General features: G+C 38.5%; 1 protein-coding gene and 1 long non-coding RNA gene across 8 annotated transcripts in view; one reads left to right on the forward strand and one right to left on the reverse strand.

Moving 5' to 3' along the window:
• Positions 1 to 23,417, reverse strand: part of NKTR (natural killer cell triggering receptor) — a 47,090-nt gene that overhangs the window by 18,786 nt on the left and 4,887 nt on the right. For 2 of the 7 annotated variants that reach the window (XM_008260249.4, XM_008260248.4), the window contains exons 3-9: positions 16,467 to 16,541; positions 13,659 to 13,766; positions 13,106 to 13,150; positions 11,280 to 11,367; positions 2,880 to 2,909; positions 2,223 to 2,368; positions 268 to 490 (exon numbers count right to left, since the gene is read on the reverse strand). In XM_008260249.4, coding sequence (XP_008258471.1) covers positions 268 to 490; positions 2,223 to 2,368; positions 2,880 to 2,909; positions 11,280 to 11,367; positions 13,106 to 13,150; positions 13,659 to 13,766; positions 16,467 to 16,541 — 715 coding nt within the window. Of the gene's footprint in view, positions 1 to 267; positions 491 to 2,222; positions 2,369 to 2,879; positions 2,910 to 5,791; positions 5,820 to 11,279; positions 11,368 to 12,247; positions 13,151 to 13,658; positions 13,767 to 16,466; positions 16,542 to 23,417 lie in introns of those variants that run through there. The other 5 variants (XR_011379577.1, XM_070050971.1, XM_070050970.1 and 2 more) reach the window with 5 other exon arrangements.
• Positions 336 to 11,381, forward strand: LOC138844117 (uncharacterized). The gene is made up of 2 exons (XR_011379579.1): positions 336 to 458; positions 9,062 to 11,381. It is a non-coding gene; the product is annotated as an uncharacterized lncRNA (long non-coding RNA).

Below are 23,417 nucleotides of genomic sequence, written 5' to 3' on the forward strand. Positions count from 1 at the left end.
TCAGTAGCGTAACTTTGATATGGAATTGACAAATGATCCCAACTTGAGGTTCAGGAATTACTATACCTGAAAATACATAAATGGTTGATATGAAATGCCTAAGCTACTCCTTGCTCTGCCAGATTTCAATTGAATTAGTCAAAAAATACTATCTTTTTTCAACACTAGGTTATAAAACTGAGTTGACAGCTATACATGGACTTTCCTCATTATTCCAGGGTGTTCATCTGTTTTTCAGCTAACACTACTTGAATGTTTCATACTCACCCTTTTGGGCTCACTATATGTTTACTTCTTGGCTCTTCTGAACTGCTTGCCTCCTTTCGTCTTTTTTTAGAATGTTTGACTTTTGGCCTCCTCTTATGTTTCCTCCTCCTGCTTCTCTCATGTTCAATTTCACTTTCTGAAGATGATTCTGAAGAGGAAGAGGAATTGGAAGAGGAATCCGAGTCTTCTGAGTGAGTTGGTTTCTTTCTTTTCTTCTCAAAAACTTTGAAGAAATATTAACAAAAATATTAGTAGTGGATTTCAGAGCCTACCTTTTAGACTAGAAAATGTGATTACTGAATATTGTAAAGCATGTTTTAGTTTTTAGCAAACTAAATATTGTACTTAAATGGATTTTTTCAAGTTGATAACATAATTGCTAGCAAGATTGTAAGGTAACAAAGACTTTGTCTTCATGAAGCCTATATTCTTGTTGGATCATATAAGAAAATAAATCATTCATAATAAGACAAATAACAGTTAAGACAGGAAAAAAAAAAAAAAAAGCCAAGTAAAGGAAATAGGGAGAGCAGGGGGTAGTAGAAGACATCACTTAAGAACAGATCTAGGCCGGCACCGCGGCTCACTAGGCTAATCCTCCGCCTTGCGGCGCCGGCACACTGGGTTCTAGTCCCATTCGGGGCGCCGGATTGTGTCCTGGTTGCCCCTCTTCCAGGCCAGCTCTCTGCTGTGGCCAGGGAGTGCAGTGGAGGATGGCCCAGGTCCTTGGGCCCTGCACCCCATGGGAGACCAGGAGAAGTACCTGGCTCCTGCCATCGGATCAGCGCGGTGCGCCGGCTGCGGCGGCCATTGGAGGGTGAATCAACGGCAAAAGGAAGACCTTTCTCTCTGTCTCTCTCTCTCACTGTCCACTCTGCCTGTCGAAAAAAAAAAAAAAAAAAAAAGGAGCAGATCTAGGGATGAAGCTGTGTAGCATAGTGGGCTACATCCCATACAGGCATCCCATATCGGCACTGGTTCAAGTCCCGGCTGCTCCTCTTCTGATCCAGCTCGCTGCTGGTGGCCTGAGAAAGCAGTAGAAGATGGCTCAAGTGCCTGGGCTCCTGCACCAGTATGGTAGACGTGGAAGAAGCTCCTGACTCCTGGCTTCAGATGGGCCCAGTTCCAGCCACTGCAGCCATTTGGGGACTGAACTAGCAGATGGAAGATCTCTCTCTCTGTAACTCTCTCAAATAAATAAATAAATAAATAAAAGAAGAAGAAGAAGAGAAAGAGATCTAAAAGGAAGTAAGACAGTCTAGGTAGATATGGCTTTTCTTTATTGTGTAGTTTTTTATTATTTAAAGAGAACAGATTTCATGCATTATAGGTACAGCTGGATATATCTTAATGGAGAGTGTCCCAAGAGTACAGTCTGCACAATGTCCCTGAGTGACTATCACGTCTGAGTAAAGGTCAATGTGGCTGGAAGGGTACCAGTGAGGTGGAAGTCAGTCATCAGAGAGTCAGGCCATCAAGAGCTGCTTTACAGACCACTGGAGAGATTCTGGCTTTGGCTGGTTGAGAAGGCAGCTCTTGGAGCAGGGTGACTTGGATATGAAACATAAGGGATCTCTCTGGTTGCTGTTAAGGACAGATCATAGAGGGCCAAGGATATCAGCAAAGATGTCAGTTAGGGGGCCACTGCTGCTCGGAAAAGATGAAAAGGGAGCAAAGATGGAAGAAGCAAGGTGAACAAGTATAAGCCTACTGCAAGAATCCAGGCATGAGACATGGGGGCTTGCAATCAGGCTGTTAGCAGGTGGAAGTAATAAGAGGTAGGATTTGACAAGATTTGCTGATGGCTTGGATATGAAGTATGACAGACAAGAATCAAGGGCTATGGCTACAGCACGAATATGCATTTTTTTCAGTACTGAAATCCAGTTAAGTTGCAGCCTTCAACAAGCTTGACACCTGCATCCTAGCTTCCTCTATCTCAGAAGAGTTCTTACCATCTTTGGTTGATTTCGCGGCAAGTACTCCACAGTCAATAACTCGCACATCTGCATAAGGTCTGCTGGCAGCATCAGTTTTCAGATTTTCAATTTGTTCAATTACTTCAAAACCAGAAATAACCAGTCCAAAGACAACGTGCACCCTTATCACAATAAAAATTCATGAAAGTTGGTTGATAATTAAGCTATGAACAGTAATTAAGACAAGTGTTATAAAAGACATGTCCATAGATATGAAAATAAAATCCAAGGATTTGATGTACAAAGCAACTAGAAGGGAATGAGAACTTGAAATCTGCTTCATAAAAGGAAAAAACTATTCAAACTGGGCCTCAGATTTTTGCCTTTAAAGCAATGGTTCTTCAGCATTTAGGCTACAGTGTCTGATAACCATCAGACTGCACTTGATACTCAGAAACTGTCCTGACAGGGACTCTCAAGCTGCATGAATACAGGTGAAAATCCCCTTCATTGCCTTAAGAGGTGTGTGGTCTCAAAACCATTGCTCACTGGAGTTCCGAAGGAAGACCCCTGGCTCCAAGAGATTAACCCAGACATCAAGAGTTCCCTGTGGAAAGCTCATCCATGGCCCAATCTATCTTTATGGATGGCCACCCAACAATTAACGCTAGGTAGTAAGAACAGGACACTTACCCATCCAGGTGTGGTGCAGGTTTTGTGGTACTGTGTAATAAATGTCAACACAAAGATGATGTCAAAAGTGATGTGTTCAGGTGAAGAGAGCAGAAGGGTTTAAACACGGCATGTAGAGAACAAAGAAGTAAAGATAAAAAGACAGGGGAAAAAATTAAACATGAGATACATCTAATCTCAAAACCACAAAAACAGCAATAGTCATTTTACTCACTTAACAAAGATCCTTAAGATTATAATGAATTAAAAATTAAAAAATGATCTCTATTAGACTATATACACATATGGAATAGACCAACTTATAAGCCATAAATATACAGCATAAATACACACTAAAATTACTCTGAAATCCAAAACAAACAAAAAAACAGAATCAAGCATAAAAAATTCAGAATATACCAGCATAATCAAATAAGAAAAAGCACCTAACATTTGCCCTATGGAAAGAGAAGTGTGATCAACACTTGCCCGCCCCCCACTTAAATGAGTTCTCTTTGTTATTTCCGATACTAAGTCAGTCTGCATCTGTAAGGCAAGCCAAGGAAGGAAGGACCCAGAAGTCCTCTTCTCAGAACTCCCTGTCCCTCTTCCTTCACTCCAGAGGAAGCTCTGCCACTCACGGCGATTCTGAAAATGTGACTGGGAGAAAATCTTCCATCTGTTTACATTCTGACAGCAAAGTAAGTAATGATAGGTGACTTTCTAGACTTCTTAAATTTCCATGGCCCAGAAAACATCCAACTGGTTTCTTCTCTAATCAAAAATTGTCAGATAATCACAAGCTTATGAAGCCTAGAGGGCACACCTAGTTAGGATATTTTGAACCCAAACACATTTTCCCATAGCATTTTCACAAATCTTCACATCATGTGAAATGCAATGGAAAAAATTAAAAAACGGGTCAGAATTATATGCCATTAGTACTTTGTGAGAATGAGATAGACATTTGAAAGACAGAAAAAAATCACTATCAGGCCATGTTAAAGTAGTCAATTGTACTAGAAGTTCTCAAATAAATGTTTATGTTCATTTTAACAATTCTAACACATGTAAATCTACAAAACACAATTTAACCTTCACAACAATGCTAATCTTTATTGTACAAGGAATTGTAACGCTTATACTTACTTTAAGAATATTCAGTTCTGTAAAAGGACTACAGAATTTTTAAAAATTAAAAATGTCAAGAAGTTCTAGAATTTTAAAGGAATCTTGAATTTAAAACCATAAGTCTCAAATATTCCTTAGATGATAGAGAAGTGGAAATTAAAGCCAGTGTAATTATAAAAATAAAAACAGGCAGCAAATTAAAAAAAAAAGAGAGAGAAAGAAAATCTAGCAAACTGGTGAGGCATTAATGCTTAAATCATTAAACTAGCACTCAAAAACTACCTTGGACAGTAATTTTTAAGACAGAAGTGTGCTTCCCATAATTACACAACTTTACCAAAGCACAGTGAAGTTAGTACATGAGCTAGACAGTGACTCCATTATATGAAAGATGTAAAGAGTGCTTTTAAAAAGGCAAAAATACTCTACAATGTGAGGATCAGCTTCAAATATGTAGAAATAAAAACAATGAATGATTTATTGATTAGTTCGATTTCTTCTCCTTTCTTGATCCTCTCTTCAGTATCTTGGTATTGGGGAAAGCCTACAGATTCTTCTAAAACACTCAGAGCCCAATTCAATTTGCCATCTTGGCTAATGGAATTTTGTAAAAACCACCTATGGCAAATATTTGGAGCAAATGGTACAAAGAACACTCTAGCTAACTGTGGTGATGCAGCAACAAACTACTTGAGACTCAGTTTGTTGATGGAATAGCTATCTCTATGACAGTCAAGCTTTGTTTTCAATGCAAGTGAAAACTGAAGAATAAACAAACGTGGTCTTTTATTGCAGTAGTGAAGAAAAATGAAGACAGGAATAACTCTATTCCAAAAACAACTTTCAGCCTGCCCATGGTGCCCAAACTGGTGTGAAAAATTTAATTTTATTAGTCACCCCTGAAATTCAGGATGCAGAAATAGAAATTTGTACTTTAACTGGGTTAGACTATGTATTAAGAATGCTGAAAGTATTTAACAAAAAGAAGCCCTCTGGAGTTCTCAGCCTATATTCCAGGATCAGAAATCCCAATAAAAAGCAGGCTCGCTGGCGTTAGGCTGACCCTAAACAGAGGACATTAACCACACGGGACTACAAAAGGGCAGGGGGAAATGATATGCTCAGTCTAGGCTAATAAAATGGGCACAGAGATCTCACGCCACTAACATTGTATTCATCTTTCAACACTACAAAGCTGTTTCAAGAACCGTGCAGTGGCGACACATACTCAGTAGTTAAGACCTGAAGAAGGCCAGAAACTGTAGGTTTATTCAAGTTTATTAAGAAACAATCACAAAGAACATTTCAATTTTAAAACCTTCCAATATTTACATTTCCATTTTCTCCTTAAATACACTGACTTTCCAGTTTTCCTCACCCTGGAATCTACTTTAAATCTAGTTCATTTAAACTTGAAAATCCTAGAAATTGGACAGTTTCAAGGTTATCCCCAAAACAATTCTACATTTGTATACCATTATCAGAGAAGCTTTTGGTTTTGTGCAGAAATTACTAATTCTGCACTGAAATGATATCTAAAATTATGATATAAAATATAACCTCATTCTCCCACCAGAAGATGTGTAGAAACTTGGTGGAAACAAGCCACTGAAATTAAAATATATTTTCCAGGATTAACGATCAGCAATAAAACACGCTTGTTTTACATGTATTGCTGCTACACAGATCAAGCAGAAAGCTTTTTTTCTTAAAATGTTTCAATGCACAAAACAACAGAATTAAAGAGATAAAGGCAAAGAAAGAGAGAGAGAGAGAGAGCCTTAAGAGTAATGAGACATTACCTTTGGAGCGCACGATGTAACACTCTTTCTGTAAATTTTACACAAAAATGGCAAGAAATAAATTGTAATACACTTTTAAGACAAGACTGAATCTATGTTTTAATATCAATATAACTTTGAAATTAAATATTTTCAAGTTTATGCAAAGCAAGAAAGCTTTTTAAAATGGAGGGCTCTAAATTTTCTTTCATATAGGATATTTATGTAGAGATGAGTAATGCTTAAGAGAAAGGCACTAATGTTAAAATAAGAACCTGTTCAAATTCTTAATACTGTAATACTAGAGTGCCAATAATTGCTAGCAACAAAACATTACACATCCTTTCACAAAACCCCAGAAACTAGCTAAGGCAACTAACATCTATCTCAAAAAGAGAATAATGTATCTTGAGTACATACATAAATATAAAAACCTGAATGCCCAGGAGAAGTTGAAACAAAAACCTCATTGGAAAAAAAACTGAGTTAAGATATTCAAACAAACAAAATTTCAAGATACTTTTTACTAGTTCATTTCAAATAGTTGAAGAATCTTTTCTCAGTTACACATCACAACAAACCACTTTCAGGAAGCAATGGGCAACTGAACTGTGTGGACTATGGTTACTGTTCACTGCCATTGCAGTCACTTTGAAACTGAACATGAAAATAAAAATAATAGAGCAGTAAAACTAGAATTCTAGGTAGCTTCTAGGAGGACAAAAAAGCAAGAGAGATGGAAGTATAGGAGTATGCTGTTAAATCGTGGCCACAGCATTTTCTTTTCCTGATTTCCCTGATTATGAATATATATTTTTTCAAACATTTTTAACTGTGTGAAATCTTAAACCTACCTATTACTACTACTCAGAGTAAAAACCCTATTATAACATGAACAAAATGCTTTGTAGGGAGTTTTGGACATATTCTTTAAATATTTAAAAACAAGCTTTAATTTCTCGTGAATGCACTGACACACCAACTGGTGTTACAAAAAGAACATAACGTTTGAAGTAATGCAGAGCTTTCAATGAATGTTGTGGAAAATAATTGACTCTAGGTGTAACATAGTACAGAGGGGAAAATAAAATAAAATGGTTTCTGTGTAATTTAGTCTTTAATGTGCAATTCTTTCCCTTCAACTCCTAAAACTACCACACTATAGGAAGAGGCACCAAATTATACAAAGTGCCGAAGCCCGTGTGAAAGCAAGAGAAACTAACCACATCTCTATGAGGCTCTATCTATATGGGTCCAAAGTCACCAGAAGATATGAGCTTGCTAAAATCCACCAAAAACACACACCACATGTAATTACATACAAAGTTTTTTCTGCGTTGCTAACTTACATGTCACATAACACAAAATATTCATAAGCCCTGTATGTGAAGGACAACACTGATACTCGGAGAACATCTTTGCTCATGAAAAAATGTGAAATTAGCATAGGAAGGTATTACCCAAAAAAGGGAAGGAAAAAATCAGGCTATTAACATTTGCTAGCATTTCTTCTCACACAAAGTTATGAAGATGTAAGTGGGAAAAGCATTTCCATCCCAAATCTACTTTTGCTACCCAAATATCAACACAGCTTTAGAAACTCATGAAAACCAAGCACCCCTCAACTCTTCATTGCTCTGAAACGATCAGCACTTGTCTCTTCCATTCAGGCAGTCTGATTCTTCAATGACATGAAACAACGTTGTATGTTCCCCCCAGCACTATCCTGTGTCCAACTTTTAAAATAAAATAAGCTTTTTGTTTTAAATTCCAAGTTTGACTTTTCCATATTATTTTGTTGTCTGATATTTTTTAACTTGACAGGGGCCAGTGACAGGGACTGTTCTCCAAAGGTTTGCAGGTCTCTCTATTCCTTACCAGTGACACTGAACCACACAGACTATTGCCCTACACCTGCTGCTCCTGATTTAGGCAAGAAGGGTCCAAAGCAAATTCTGAGGCACCTTTCAGACTGATAAGAATCAGGCAATGGTAATCATTTCCTTTAGGCAAGACAATGTCTGCATTAAAAAAAATCATCCCATATATTTAGAAACTTGGGACACCCTACAAAACACTTTAATGATCATATTTTCACACCAAAATTTTTATCTTTGAAAGTAGGGATAGATACTTTACAAAAAAAAAAGACAAAAACTAACTCAAGGTGCACAGAAATAAAATAAAACTAAAACCAAGGCTTCCTGACAGAAAGCTTAGCGTCCTTTTCCAGTATAGTTATTGAAGATAGTTATTAACTATCTACATAATCTTTTAAGTGACTACTTAATGTAATATCTTATCTTTTTGATGAATGTATATGAAAATTAGAGCCAGACTGAATAAACAAAAACTAAAGGAGAAAAAAATCATTTCTCCAAATGTCATTTATTTTCCAGCAAAATGCTTGATACTTCAGATATCTAATTAAAATAAATTGAGCAGGGTCATTAATAAAATTATGTAGCTTATATTTGTTCATCAGTTTTCTGGCTTTCAATTTCTGTAATTTATGAGCAAAATTCCTAGACCATGAACTTCCCATAGGTATTCCTTAGTTAGCATTATTTATAGACAAAAAGTTTTAATTAGATCATCTCTAAGTCCCTTTCCACTTTAAGACTTTGCAATCCTTTATTTCTTGTGGTTTTTTACTTGGTCTTAGACCTAAAAAATCAATAATAATAAGGACGAAACAAGTAAACACCAAATTAACTTGGTAACTTTGGGGTCTCAAGTCTTTAAATGCCTTCAAACATACTTCAGCCTAACAAACCATTTTCTCTTTAGTGATTCATACATCACTTCTTTCACATTTCCTGAACAGCACTACTTCAAAAAATAATCAGTTTTCTTCTATGTAAGCCCCCAAAAGCAAAATCATTATGCCAAATGTAACAATAGATATAAGCAATTATTATAAAAATTACAAATAGCTTTATAGAAGAAAATCTGATTTTTGTCACATACATAATACATAAAAGAAAGCAACATATCCAAAATTATGTTCAATAATAATAATGTATGCTTTAGGAAGTTTTAAAGTGTGTATGCAATATAGACACTTAACTAGTTAATGCACAAGGCACAGGACTTCTTGAGGGACATTTTACAAACACCCACACTAATGGTAACAAATTTACTCCTCAGGAAATCCAGAGTAACAGATAAAACTACCAATGCAATCTTGTCAAAGCATATTAAAAGTCCTTATTAATCTCATAAAGTAGAAACTATAAAAGCATTTTTTTTAGTTTACCATCCATTCTTATACTATCCTTTCTTTTTCAGATTCCGGAACCATTGTTCAAGCTGACAAAGGAGATGTGGTAGCATGAAAAAAGGCAGGAGTCAGCCATGGGAAATCATCAGTTAACTCTATGACCCTAAGAGCTATTATCTGTGATCATATACACAACCTGAGGATACTGCATTACACTTTCATCTCCGAAGGGATCGGGCCTTAAAAGACTCAGAATTTCAAACGTTTCTTTCATGGTCCATCATTTCTATCTTATGTATCCTTTCTATAAAACCAAGGATATGTTTTGCTCTAAAATGTGAATGTTAGACTTATCCTCCAACACATGGGGAATGTATTTGTAGCCAGCATAAAGAAAGTGCACAGGCACAAACACCTCTTTAAAAAAAGAGATGAGGGGATTTTGTGTGTGCAAACATGCTCAAATACTTCCCACACTGCTTTTAACAGCAAATGCTTTCCCAGAATAAATTTCAAACTAAAAGGAAAACATTTTCTTTTGACAGCAAGTTCATAGTGATTTTAGTGCCATCTACAGTTAGTTATGAAAATTCTAATTTGTTGATGCTAAAATTCTTCATTTGACAATCCTCTTCAAAAACAGTAGTCCAACTAGACCATGTATAAAACAGGAACAGCCTTTACAAAATATTCCTAGGAAATATTTAAGCAAGTGCTAAGTAACATAAAAATAAGATAACTTTATAAGATTTTTAAAGGAAAAATCTCATATACTGGATTTTAATTAATGTATGTAGGTATACTAGTTTTAGTTCTTAATATCTTATACACAAACTAATCTGTGTGCAATAATGGCAAGAAGCTGCCGTTACCTGATAACTCAAATGTTTAATGTACTGATATAAAAAAAAATCTAAAAGAAACTTTAGAGCCCTCAGATGGTAGCTTCTTGACCAATGAATCATAACTTTTTCATGTTCACAGTTCAGATAAGATTAAAAATGGAAACGGGAAATCTCAAAGAGTAAATAGCTTCTACACTGTTACTAGAAAAGACATTTTTGAAAAGCTTTCTACTTTTTAATGGCCCCTAAGAAGGTTAAGAATTAAAAAGTACTCTCATAAAGAAATATAATAACTAATATAACCTATGGGAACAACTGTTTTAGATCTTTTCCCTGTGTAATTCCACGTACAATTTTACATCAGTTTTCCATTTTTAGGACATTCTTAGGAACAGAATGTCCCTTATCTGAACTTTATCAGATCATGTAGGAAATCTATTTTTCAGACAGATTTAAAACCTGAGTTTTTTATGAATAATTCACTCCTTTAGAGACAGGGAAGCGCCATTCATACTCATCCATTCAGAAAGATGACAGGGAAAACTTTTTCTGATAAATCACAAATTAAATATTTCTTCAACATACATAGCGCAACTGAGATTTACTTCCGATCAAAAATATTAAACCTCACACTGGAAAATCCTCTTTCACATTTTATATGATGGGATCATAATAAAGTAAGGTTTTGAAACAGCTTTAGATAATAGTATATAACTAAAAGTATGCCAAAGGTCTTATTTAGAATTCTCAGATGAGAGAAGTTTCTGGTTGTGCATGCATGTACATGTAAAGAGGTTTACTTTTTAAAAAGAAAATTTAGCATTCTGAAATTCATGAGTGATAATCTCTTCATAAATTTTGGCAGATCTGACAGCAACATTGAGTTAATTCAATTATTCACAGAGACCTTGCTAAGTTTAAGTTTTTAAAAATGCTGGCTCAACAGCAAATCACGTATGTATCAGAAAATAATGGTACCTCTCTCAAAACTGGCTCAAAGAACAACAGTAAAAGGAAAACAACAACCATACAATAGTTTACTTAAACCAACTGCCTTTCATGCCAAGGGTACATCTGGTCCTAAACTATGAGCAATTTTTAAATTTTTAAATATTCAAGTTTATGTTCCAATACAACTTTGGTAAACTGAGTCCCAAAATTTGGTAAGGGCCAAACACAATTTTGTTCCTTATGATGACAGTTTATTTGGAAAATAATGTGTATCTTCAAAGTACATTTGCTAAGTTGCACTCTTCAAATCCAGGATGTATGCTGAATGCTGAGGTGGCTGGTAGAGCTTACCAGTCACTAGACCGGGAGAAATTAATATGAACCAAGTTGACAGAATTTTCGCATTAACCTTGGTTTAACTGTACCATCTTTCCCATGAACAGCGCTTCTCTGTTTAGGAAAAGCTCATCTCTGAATTATGCCTACTCACATGAAAAACTGGGAACCATTGGTATGTTTCCCTCGATTTGCCATTGACAAAAGGAACGCTCTGTCATGTTTGAGAATAAAGTTTTCATCTGTTTGAAGAAAACACAGATTTGTCAGTCTCCAATTTTAAGTCACTTTTAAAGTCATGTTCAAGTAATAAACAGAAAGCACAGGATGAAATTCCTCTTCTGGTCAGTACAGATACATGACTGAATATTTAGAAAAAAAAAATTGAACTAATCAAATAACAAGCATAAAAGGCCAACAGATACTAATGAAAGCCTTGAAGAAAAGAACATATATTTAATACTTTGTACAAATAGCCTTAGAACAGTCACTTTTAGTAGTAACATTTATCTAAATGACATATAAATTATAGAACTTTCAGGGAAAACCAATAAAGAAATTTTCACAAGAATCTTTCCAGTAAAGCTCATGTCCTTCAAATTTCCAATTAGCCTGCCTAATGCACCATACATGGAGAGCTTAATAATCCTCTTGTATACTTATTTTTCAAATGGTAAATTTATTATTCAAAAGAATTGAAGCTAGACTATGACAGCAAAACATAATTGACATATAATAGGTTGTAGGGACATGTCTAAATTAAATTAGGTATGTGGATAATCAGTAGGCTCATAAAATTATCTGAAGAATATTCTGGAGAGATAAAAATTTAAATGGGAAAATATCATTTTAAGGCACAAAAGTATCTGCCACAGGGAACAACCACATTAATGTCCAACAGTATTAATTTTTAAACTGCTACGTGTCAACAGAACTTGCTAAACAGTTGTTCCCAACTAGTTCAAAGTAAAAAAAAAAATCCATCATAATCATTAGATGATTTTAATTCTAACAGAAATATCCTTGAAAACTTATTTAAATTTTCTTTTAACATTCATACAAACAAAACCTTTTTTTTTGTTTTAGAACAAACAGAAACATAGAAAACTAAAAAATGATTACCTTGGGAACAGGCTTCTGAAAAAGAGTAGTAATCCATTTTCTCCCAAAGGAAATATAAAAGACTATTATAAAACTGAAACTATCACAGTGTTAAAACCAATATTGGATTTCATTATAAATTTCTGCAACTGACTTTTCTAAGGCTTTTTGGGGCAAGTGCAATAGTTAGATTTATGCAAATGATACTACTGTAGGAATAAACACAATCATACAGTTCTAGTATAGAAGAGAAAACATACAAACCTTTGAGAAAGGAGGAAATACCAACTTTTATTCAAAGAAATTGCTTTGTTTAGGGGGAAAAAAACCACTAGTAGGTTCTTTTCCCTGATGTGGAACTCATAACCATTGAGAAAAGAAAAAAAAAGATACAAATGCATGTATGAAATACTATATAGAGTTTTCCAAATCTTCAAGAAATATAGAAATCCAGCAACTACCTGACCCAGACTGTCCATAAAATTATTAGGAAGGGTGCAAGGGAACAGAATTGGAGCTTGTGTTACTGAGCTTTATTCTCTTACCTTTTCATTTTGCAAAAGACCACATTCTCTATAAACAAAAGAATATGTTGACAGTTTTAGGCAGGAAGATAGGAGTTTTCATGTATATAGTTGCCTAACCTCCATGCTGAAAGTCATGTTTAACCATAAAAGTTAGCCTTAATTAATTTTGTCAATTATAAGTTATATATTACAATATAATTTATCCCCAATGTCATGCAAATAAAGTATTTTCATGCAGCATTAGTTTCATGCAAAAAGTGAACTATAAGTAAACCTCTTCTCATTAAAAGTATATGCTCAAACTTGCTTTAACATCAGAACTCAAATAAGACCATAAAATACTTGGCCTTACCTTTAAAATAGCCACCATAAATGGATTCTCCACCTTTTCCATTACCTGCAAATAATGAATGTACGTTAAGCCACAATAAAGCTTAAAAATGTATTGATACATATAAAATATGTTTTGATGCTTTCAATTTGATGAAGGAAACCTTGAACCTTGTAATTACTGCAGATAACCAAAATTCTAGGAGTCTTCAATGAACTACATCTTGAAATTCTAAGTCAAATCTTCAAATCCTATTACAATAAATACCATCAAAACTTGGTCTCCATAACCCCTTCTTTCAAGCAGCAGCAAATTCTACAACAAATGCAATTTGAACAGTACTTTGGCATTCAACTCTAAAAGAATTCACCTTGTAATTATAATATTATTGAAATAAATTACGTAAACATAATACTTTTTCATAATTCTGGATCTACAATATCTATGCCCCAGCAAACATGCACTAATGACATAATATTTACATCATACGGTGATATAGTATTTACAATTAAAAGTATTAATGAGACACTTCAAAAACTGAAGGAGTTAAAAGGAAGATAAGTTTTAGCTCTACCTTCACTGAAGTCCCCACCCTGAATCATAAAGTTTTTAACCACACGATGGAATGTAGAACCTTTATAACATAACTTCTTTCCAGTTGTTTTCCCAAGGCCTTTCTCCCCTAGGGGGGGGAAAAAAAGAAATGAAGTTTTGCTACAAACCCATCCTTCAATGAAAAGAACTAACCAATTAATCCTTAGTTAAACCCCTCCCTTTGTGCTGAGCCATATTAAGAAATCTAAGAAACAGCATGACAATTTAACATACATACATACACATCAACTGAAACAAACAATACAAAGCAGCATATATAGATATAGATATAGATACATAAAATTGTGTGGTAATGACTACATGCTACTAGAGGTAAGACAGGAGATGCTTATCACTCCCGTTAAAGAACTGAATTAAGGGGCTGCTTATGGGGCAAGTGGTATGGCTTAGTGGGTAAAGCTGCCACCTGTGATAAGGACATCCCATATGGACCCAAGTTCAAGTCCTAGCTGCTCCACTCCCAATCCAGCTCCCAGCTGGATTTCCCATTGCCTGGGAAAGTGTTTGGACCCCTGCTACCCACATGAGAGACCTGGATGAAGCTTCTGGCTTCAGCCTGGCCCAGCGCTGGCCATTGTAGCCATCTGGGGAGTGCACGAGTGGGTGGAAGATCTCTCTCTCTCTCTTTCCTAACTCTGATTTTCAAATAAATAAATGGATCTTAAAAAAAAAAAAAAAAAAAAAAAGCTGGGCCAACACTGCAGCTCACTAGGCTAATCCTTCGCCTTGCCGCGCCGGCACACTGGGTTCTAGTCCCGGTCAGGGCGCCGGATTCTGTCCCGGTTACCCCTCTTCCAGGCCAGCTCTCTGCTGTGGCCACGGAGTGCAGTGGAGGATGGCCCAGGTCCTTGGGCCCTGCACCCCATGGGAGACCAGGAGAAGCACCTGGCTCCTGCCTTGGGATCTGCGCGGTGTGCCGGCCGCAGTGCGCCGGCCGCGGTGGCCATTGGAGGGTGAACTCTGCCTGTCTCTCTCTCTCACTGTCCACTCTGCCTGTCAAAAAATAAATAAATTAAAAGTAGTGAACTGAATTTTTTTTGACAGGCAGAGTGGACAGTGAGAGAGAGAGACAGAGAGAAAGGTCTTCCTTTGCCGTTGGTTCACCCTCCAATGGCTGCCGCGGCTGGCACGCTGCGCTGATCCGAAAGCAGGAGCCAGGTGCTTATCCTGGTCTCCCATGGGGTACAGCGCCCAAGGACTTGGGCCATCCTCCACTGCACTCCCTAGCCACAGCAGAGAGCTGGCCTGGAAGAGGGGCAACCGGGACAGAATCCGGCGCCCCGACTGGGACTAGAACCCGGTGTGCCGGTGCCGCAAGGCGGAGGATTAGCCTAGTGAGCCACAGCGCCGGCTCACTACTTCTAATTTTAAAGTGACACTGTATCGTCCCCATTTTTCTACTTATCCAAAATATAAATCCATATATATTTATAAACAGAATTTCATTGTATTTTGTCCATTTTCAAACCCTAAATTTCTTATGAACTCTAGGATGCTTAATTTGTTCAAAGTAGTGAAATTTGTAAAATTCTACTAAGACAAGACAATTTTAAATGTCTATTATTTTGGGGCCAGTGCTGAAGCACAGAGGGTTAAAATCCCAGTCTAGAGTGCCGGTTCGATTTCTGGCTGCTCCATTTCTGATCCAGCTCCCTGCTAATGCACTTGGGAAAGCAGCAGACGGCCCAAGTCCCTGGGCCCCTACACCCATGTAGGGGCCTTGGTTGTGGCCATTTTGGGGAGTGAACCAGAAGATGGAAGACCTCTCTCTCTCTCTCTCTGTTTCTACCTCTCCCTGTAACGCTATCTTTAATAAATAAAATAAATCTTAAAAGAAAAATGTCCTATTATATAAACTACAATATTCAGGGAAGTCTCCATTACAGAGATTCTTACTCTTCATTTTTAATTTTAATTTATTTATTTATTTTGACAGGCAGAGTGGACAGTGAGAGAGAGAGACAGAGAGAAAGGTCTTCCTTTTGCCGTTGATTCACCCTCCAATGGCCGCCGAGGCCTGCGCACTGCAGCCGGTGCACCGCGCTGATCCGATGGCAGGAGCCAGGTGCTTCTCCTGGCCTCCCATGGGGTGCAGGGCCCAAGCACTTGGGCCATCCTCCACTGCACTCCCTAGCCACAGCAGAGAGCTGGCCTGGAAGAGGGGCAACCGGGACAGAATCTGGAGCCCCGACCGGAACTAGAACCCGGTGTGCCGGCACCGCAAGGCAGAGGATTAGCCTAGTGAGCCACGGCGCTGGCCCTTACTCTTCATTTTTAAAGCCATTCTCTTCTCTTCCCCTTAAATGCTTCCTTGATTTCATATGGAAGTCAGTGTAAGTAATTTTTTATTTGCAAAATTCATTTCATAGCCCTTTATTTTTCTAGAAATATTTATTATATTAAGTAAGGTAAAAGTCTAACTCACTGAGGGTGGGCATACTAGTGCTGGTTTAAGTTCTGGCTCCTCTGCTTTTGAATCAGCTCTCTGCTGATGCACCTGGGAAGGCAGCAGATCAAGGCCCAAGTACTTGTGTTCCTGCTACCCACAAAAGAGACCCAGACGGAGTTCCTGTCTCAGGGCTTCAGTCTGACCCAGCCCTGACTATTGTGGGCATTTGGGGAGTGGACCAATGGATGGGGATGTCTCTCTCTCCCACCTTTCAAATAAATAAATAAATAAATAGTAAAAAAAAAAAAATCAACAAAAACAAAACCTCTGTATCATGATCATGACCTCTCATTGGGAATAATTTAATAATTCACTTACCTGAGCACAGGCAAAGGAAGTTTTTGCATGTTTTCGGACATATGTCTGAGAAGAGCTGAAACATAATACGACCAACTGAAATAAAATACACAGGGGGAAAACCCAATGAGCAAGTTGACTAAATTTCTCACATGGAATAAAAAAAGAGATAAACTGAATAATTTGGGAGGTAGATGTTTGTAATCCATTTTAATTTTTAAAAAGTGTTGATGGGAAAGAATTTAACTGGGAGATACCAAGTAACAAGAGGTCTACTCTACTGGTTAACTTTAAAAATTGAATCCAGCCAAAGTGATTCTAGTCCTAAAATTGTGGGATTTTAAGTGACTTTTAAAGGACTCTACATTACTCATCTCTTTTTGTATAGTCCTTTCCTGAACTATTACTAGTCTTTAAAAATACTTCCAATTAACAGATACCTGATCTATGTGTGGACCTGCCAGTGAGGACAGAGTATCATAAGATAGTCATTCTGGCCAGTACTGTTAGAAACAGTTTTTCTGTCCTCCACTTTCAGCTTTTTTTCTTATTTATAAGAACTACTTAGAGCCAACTTCCTGAACTGCCCATCCATACAAAACATCAATATCCTATTCTTTCAGAGACTAGAAAGAGAACAGGCTATGGTTCCTAAAAACAAAACAAAATGGAAGGGCATTTGGTGTTAGCAGTTAAGACAGCAATAGGACACTCATGTCCCAAATCACAGTGCCCAGGTTTGAGTTCCAGCTCCAACTCCAATTCCAGATTCCTGCTAAGGCACAAGCTCAAGTACCTGGGTCTCTGACACCTATGTGGGCGACCTGGATTGAGTTTCCACGTCCTAGTTTTGGCATGGCTGTTGTAGGTAACCGGGAGTTAACCAGCAGATGGGAATTCTCTGCCTATCAAGTAAGTAAAATAAATGTGCAGTACACACAAAAAAAATTCAAAAGAGAATGAACTAATTGGCTCATGTAGTTAGAAGATATAGTGATCAGAGAATCAAAGAACCAAGAAGTCGGGGAATGAGGCCAGATATTAGAGCTGTCAGGTCACACAAAGCAAAATGCGTTGAATATCACTTCTTTGTCTCAATCAGTGCATACAGACCTAGAAATTTTCATTCAGGAATAAGGTGAAAAATAAATCCATCACTCCAATCAAGAAGACAGGAATATAAAATTTAGGAAAAAGAATTTATAAGGAAACATTGTTATATATGCTGATCTAGACTGAAAATCAAAGGTAAGAAAAAATCCTACAATGCTGTTAAGTAACTATTCAAAGAAGTGCTAAGTAACTCTTAAAAATATAGATGAATTACTTTTTCAAATAAAACTGAGATGCAATGTCATCTCCACCGTTTCAGTAAAAATTAAAAGCTTAGCACATTTTATGGAGGAAAATAAAGGAAGACAAAGCCTGAGAAAGATGACATAAAACAAATAAAAAACTCTAAAGTTCAATCTCATTTAAAGAGATACTAATCAATACTGAGAAATCTATTAATTATTAAAGTCAAGGAAAAAACCCTATAAAATCTTAACAGAAACCAAAACAGCACTTGATGAAAGTCAACATTCATCTCTTTTTTTTGTTTTAAGATTTATTTATTTATTTGAAAGGCAGAGTTACACAGAGAGAAGAGAGGCAGAGAGAGAGAGAGGTCTTCCATCTGCTGGTTCACTCCCAAGATGGCCACAATGGCCAGAGCTGTGCTGATCAGAAGCCAGGAGCCAGAAACTTCTTCTGGGTCTCCCGGGTGCACAGGCCCAAGGTCTTGGGCCATCTTCTACTGCTTTCCCAGGCCATAGCAGAGAGCTGGATTGGAAGTGGAGCAGCCAGGACTCAAACCGGCGCCCATATGGGATGTCAGCACTACAGGTGGTGGCTTTACCCGCTATGCCACAGCGCCAACCACTCAACATTCACCTCTTAACAGATACCCTTCAAATAAAAAACCAGCACTATGTTTAAAGGTAAAACACTAGTACAGCATGAATTTTACTAAGAAAAAGAACAAGTCAAAAGTGCTTATTATTGGGGCCGGCACTGTGACGCAGCGGGTAAGGCCGCTGCCTGCGGTGCCGGCATCCCATATGGGTGCCTCTTTGAGTCCTGGCTGCTCCACTTCCGATCCAGCTCTCTGCTATGGCCTGGGAAAGCAGCGGAAGATGGCCCAAGTCCCTAGGCCCCTGTACCCACATGGGAAACCCAGAAGAAGCTCCTGCCTCCTGGCTCCGGATTGACACAGCCCCAGCTATTGCAGCCAATTGTAGAGTGAACTAGCAAATGGAAGACTCTCTCTCTCTCTGCCTCTTCTCTCTCTGTGTAACTTTCAAATAAATAAATAAATCTTAAAAAAAAAAAAGTCTATCAAGGGGGCCAGTGTTGCAGCACAGCAAGTTAAGCCTCTGCTTGTGAAGTCAGTATGCCACACTGGAGTGCTGGTTTGAGTCCTGGCTACTCCATTTTTGACCCAGTTTCTTGCTAAAGTGCCCAGGTAACACAATAGAAGACGGCCGGCCCCAGCACTTAGGCCCCTGCTACCCATGTGGGACACCATAATGGAGTTCCTGCCTCTTGGCTTTGGCCTGGTCTAGACTTGGCTGTTATGCCTTTGAGCAAGCAGATGGAGGATTGATCTCTCTCTCTCTGTCACTCTGCTTTTCAAATAAATAAATATTTCTAAAAGTTTTTAAAAATTATTTTTTTAAGTATTATGCTAATAACATAAAACTGTATCATGTTGGTAAATGCATGGTGTTTTTTTCTTTTTAAGATTTATTTATTTATTTGAAAGTCAAGAATTACGCAGAGATGGTAGTTATTTATTTATTTATTTATTTTTTGGACAGGCAGAGTGGACAGTGAGAGAGACAGAGAGAAAGGTCTTCCTTTGCCGTTGGTTCACCCTCCAGTGGCTGCCAAGGCCTGTGCGCTGCAGCCGGCACACCGCGCTGATCCGATGGCAGGAGCCAGGTACTTCTCCTGGTCTCCCATGGGGTGCAGGGCCCAAGGACCTGGGCCATCCTCCACTGCACTCCCTGGCCATAGCAGAGAGCTGGCCTGGAAGAGGAGCAACCGGGACAGAATCTGGCGCCCAGACCGGGACTAGAACCCCGTATGCCGGCGCTTTAACCCACTGTGTCACAAACCAGCCCAATTCTTCTATAATCTTAACAACTGAGGACCATAAGATATTTTTATGAGTTATATCTACTGATATTTACTGATTTACTAAGTAACAGCAATAACTATATATATTAACGTAAATGTTTCAATAATTAATTTCTATTTTCAAAAATGAACAAAATTTAGTAAGATGTATCACTGTTTCATATTTTTGCAAAATCTTTTTAGTGTCTGAGTTACTAGAAGACAGATTTTCCTATCTGCTTCTGCACTTGATCTATTGTGATGTCACATGTTGTGCTACCTCTGGAAAAAATCTGAATACTAACAGAATGGGAGTGATAAAATAGGATTTTCACCCAGGTCACATAAAAGCAACTTGTAGGGGTGTAGGGGCCAGCGCTGTGGCGCAGCGGGTTAACGCCCTGGCCTGAAGCGCCAGCATCCTATATGGATGCCGGTTCGAGACCCAGCTGCTCCACTTCCAATCCCGCTCTCTGCTATGGCCTGGGAAAGCAATAGTAGATGGCCCAAGTCCTTGGGCCCCTGCACCCACGAGGGAGACCTGAAGAAGCTCCTGGCTTCAGATCGGTGCAGCTCCGGGCGTTGCAGCCAGCTGGGGAGTGAACCAGACAATGGAAGACCTCTCTCTATCTCTGCCTCTCCTTCACTCTCTGTGTAACTCTGGCTTTCAAATAAATAAAAATAAATCTTAAAAAAAAAAAAGCACCTAAATCTAAGGTCTATATCAAGGCTTTTACTATAATGTTGTATATTAAGGTAACTATTTAAGAAGATCTATATAGACTTTGACATGAAAGAGTACTTTTTTTTTTTTTTTTTTTTTGACAGGCAGAGTGGACAGTGAGAGAGAGAGACAGACAGAGAGAAAGGTCTTCCTTTGCCGTTGGTTCACCCTCCAGTGGCTGCCAAGGCCTGTGCGCTGCAGCCGGCACACCGCGCTGATCCGATGGCAGGAGCCAGGTACTTCTCCTGGTCTCCCATGGGGTGCAGGGCCCAAGGACCTGGGCCATCCTCCACTGCACTCCCTGGCCACAGCAGAGAGCTGGCCTGGAAGAGGGGCAACCGGGACAGAATCCAGCGCCCCGACCGGGACTAGAACCCGGTGTGCCGGCGCCGCAAGGCGGAGGATTAGCCTAGTGAGCCACGGCGCCGGCCCAGAAATGGATTTTTATTTGTAAGTCAATGATGCTGAGAACATATGGACTGAACAAGAGAGACTCCGCATCCTTACACTAACAGGACATATGAATCTGAAGCATCAGCCTCTGGAGTACAGCCTGAGACAGGGTCCACTGAAAAGGTTAGGGTCTATCAACTGACTCTGGAGGATTTTGGATGCCTCATCCCAAAAGTGTCATGTGGCAATTTTCACAAGGCAGGAAGCAGCAGCTGGAGCACTGAAAAGGACCTGGGGCTTCATCAAACTCATATTAACTGGCTGTATGAGTTATATGTGATAGTTTTTGCTAATGCCCATGAACAGTAAAATGTGATTTGTTCTCACTGTAGTCTGGTAGCAAAGTTGTTACAAAGGCAATCTGTACTCCTTACCTATCTAACGGGTGACTCCCCTATGTGTACTAAAAATAATCTAATGGCCATTCTTGACTAAACTGGCTTAGAGTAACTTTCCAACAGATATCTAAAACTTAGTTATTTGGTTTCCACTAGCCTATTTCTTTTTAGCAGTAAGCATTTTAGCCTAATTTAATTTAGAGAAATACACCTTGACAAATCAAGGGGGATATCTCGGGAAAAAACTGAGCGCCCACCCCATTTCTTGATACAAAGATCTGAATACTAAGGCAGGGAAAAGGTACCAAAGGAAGGAGAGAAAAAAAAAAACACTCTCGTTTTACTTCTGCCCTAGGAAAGCCTTAGTTTAACCAACCACTAACAACCCTACAGAACATTTAACCAGAGAAGGATGAACCTGCCTGTCAGAAAAATGAAGTTGCCAATGAGAATTTACATCTGTACTTCCACACTGGGTATTACGTTTCATACAAAAAGGCTAATGCTTTGCTAATTTCTACCAGTTAGAAAATTTTCTTAAATTTTAAAGGAATCCTAGGTCCAGCCAAAATGGAATAAATACCTTCCATCCTATCTTTCTCATTGAACACAACAACAACAAAAATAACTGGACAAAAAGCATGAAAGAATAAGGACTGAAAAAATGAATGATAGTAGTTAGATTAGGAAAGGAAGTCAGACCTCAAAAGACCACCAAATTGGTAATGAATTTCCAACTGTGTGGTTCTTCAGTATCTCCTGGCCTGGAATCAAAAGACATCAGGTTGGATTTCCCCACTAGGTACAGTGAATGAGAGCACAAAGGGATGCCCTTTATTTCTAGGCCAGGAAACTGTAAAAGGGGCCTCTGTACATCACAGTGAATGTGGAAAATCTCTAGAGTTCTGTTTATTTTCTTCCATTCTCATCTAGCTCCTAGGGAATCCCACTGTTGCAGTGACAGTGAGAGCAGTAGTGACTCTGGGGTGCCACCTAAAACTCTAAGAGAGAGGAATTCTCTAACTGTAAGACCTACAGTCCAAGAGCACAAGAACAACCCACTTCTTTACTCATTCTATCCTTCCTGTTGCTGCTTAGGCTTAGGGGCAGACTTGGCAGAGCAGGAAAACTAAAGCCCTGGCTTTCTAGTCAGAGGATCAGGAAGGGGAGCCCTTGAGCCTAGAAAGTGTTGGCAAGATGGCAGAGAAGATACAGTTCAGGAAAGCAACCACATAAAGCTGTATATGAACAGCTAGGCTCAAGCATGAACTACACACATGTGGACACGACCATAAACAGCAGAAAGTGGGTATGAACTTGCAGGTTAAAGCTAAGCAGGTTAACTATCTGCTACAATAAGCTCAAGAATATCACCACCAGCAAAAATAACATCCTCCACAGGATTCGCCTATTCTGGGAGGATAGAGGAAATTCCAGGAAGTAATACAACATCTAAAGACATATAAAGAACCAGGAAAACCACAGCTCTCCCAAGGAAAAGGTAATTAAAAGATCGCAATTCTGAGATGACATACATATTGAAATAGTCAAAGATTTTAAAGCAGCTATTATAATCACACTTCACCAAGTAAGAGCAAACACTCTTTAAAAAAAAAAAAAAGATTTTATTTATTTATTTGAAAGGTAGAGTTACAGACAGTGAGAGGGAGAAACAGAGAGAAAAGTCTTCTCTGTCCGTTGGTTCACTCCCCAAATGGCCACAACGGTCAGAGCTGCATGAATTGGAAGCCAGGAGCCTGCAGCTTCTTCTGAGTCTCCCACATGGGTGCAGTGGCCCAAGGACCTGGGCCATCTTCCACTGCTTTCCCAGGCCATAGCAGAGAGCTGGATCAGAAGTGTAGCAGCCAGGACTAGAACCGGCACCCATACGGGATGCTGGTACCGCAGGCTGAGGATTAACCTACTGTGCCACAGCGCTGGCCCTGGCAAACACTCTTTAAGTGGAAAAAACACAAAGTTCCAAGAAGAACCAAAGGAAATTTTAAAAATGAAAAATGCAGTAACTAAAATTAAAAAAATTCACTCGATGAGCTCAACAGCAGAACAGAGATGACAAAGGGGGAAAATGTCAATGAACTTGAAGACCAATTAGCAGAAACTATCCTATCTAAAAAAATAGAGCAGAAAATAATGGTAAGAATAATGATAATAAATGAACAGATCCTCAGGGGCCTAATCCTCATGTCACCAAAGTCCCAGATGGAGAGGAAAAAAAGTGGTAGACCAAAAATATATTTGTAGAAATAGTGGCTGAAAACTTCATAAATTTCATAG

This window comes from Oryctolagus cuniculus, chromosome 10 (genome assembly GCF_964237555.1).
Source record: "Oryctolagus cuniculus chromosome 10, mOryCun1.1, whole genome shotgun sequence".
NCBI lineage: Eukaryota > Metazoa > Chordata > Mammalia > Lagomorpha > Leporidae > Oryctolagus > Oryctolagus cuniculus.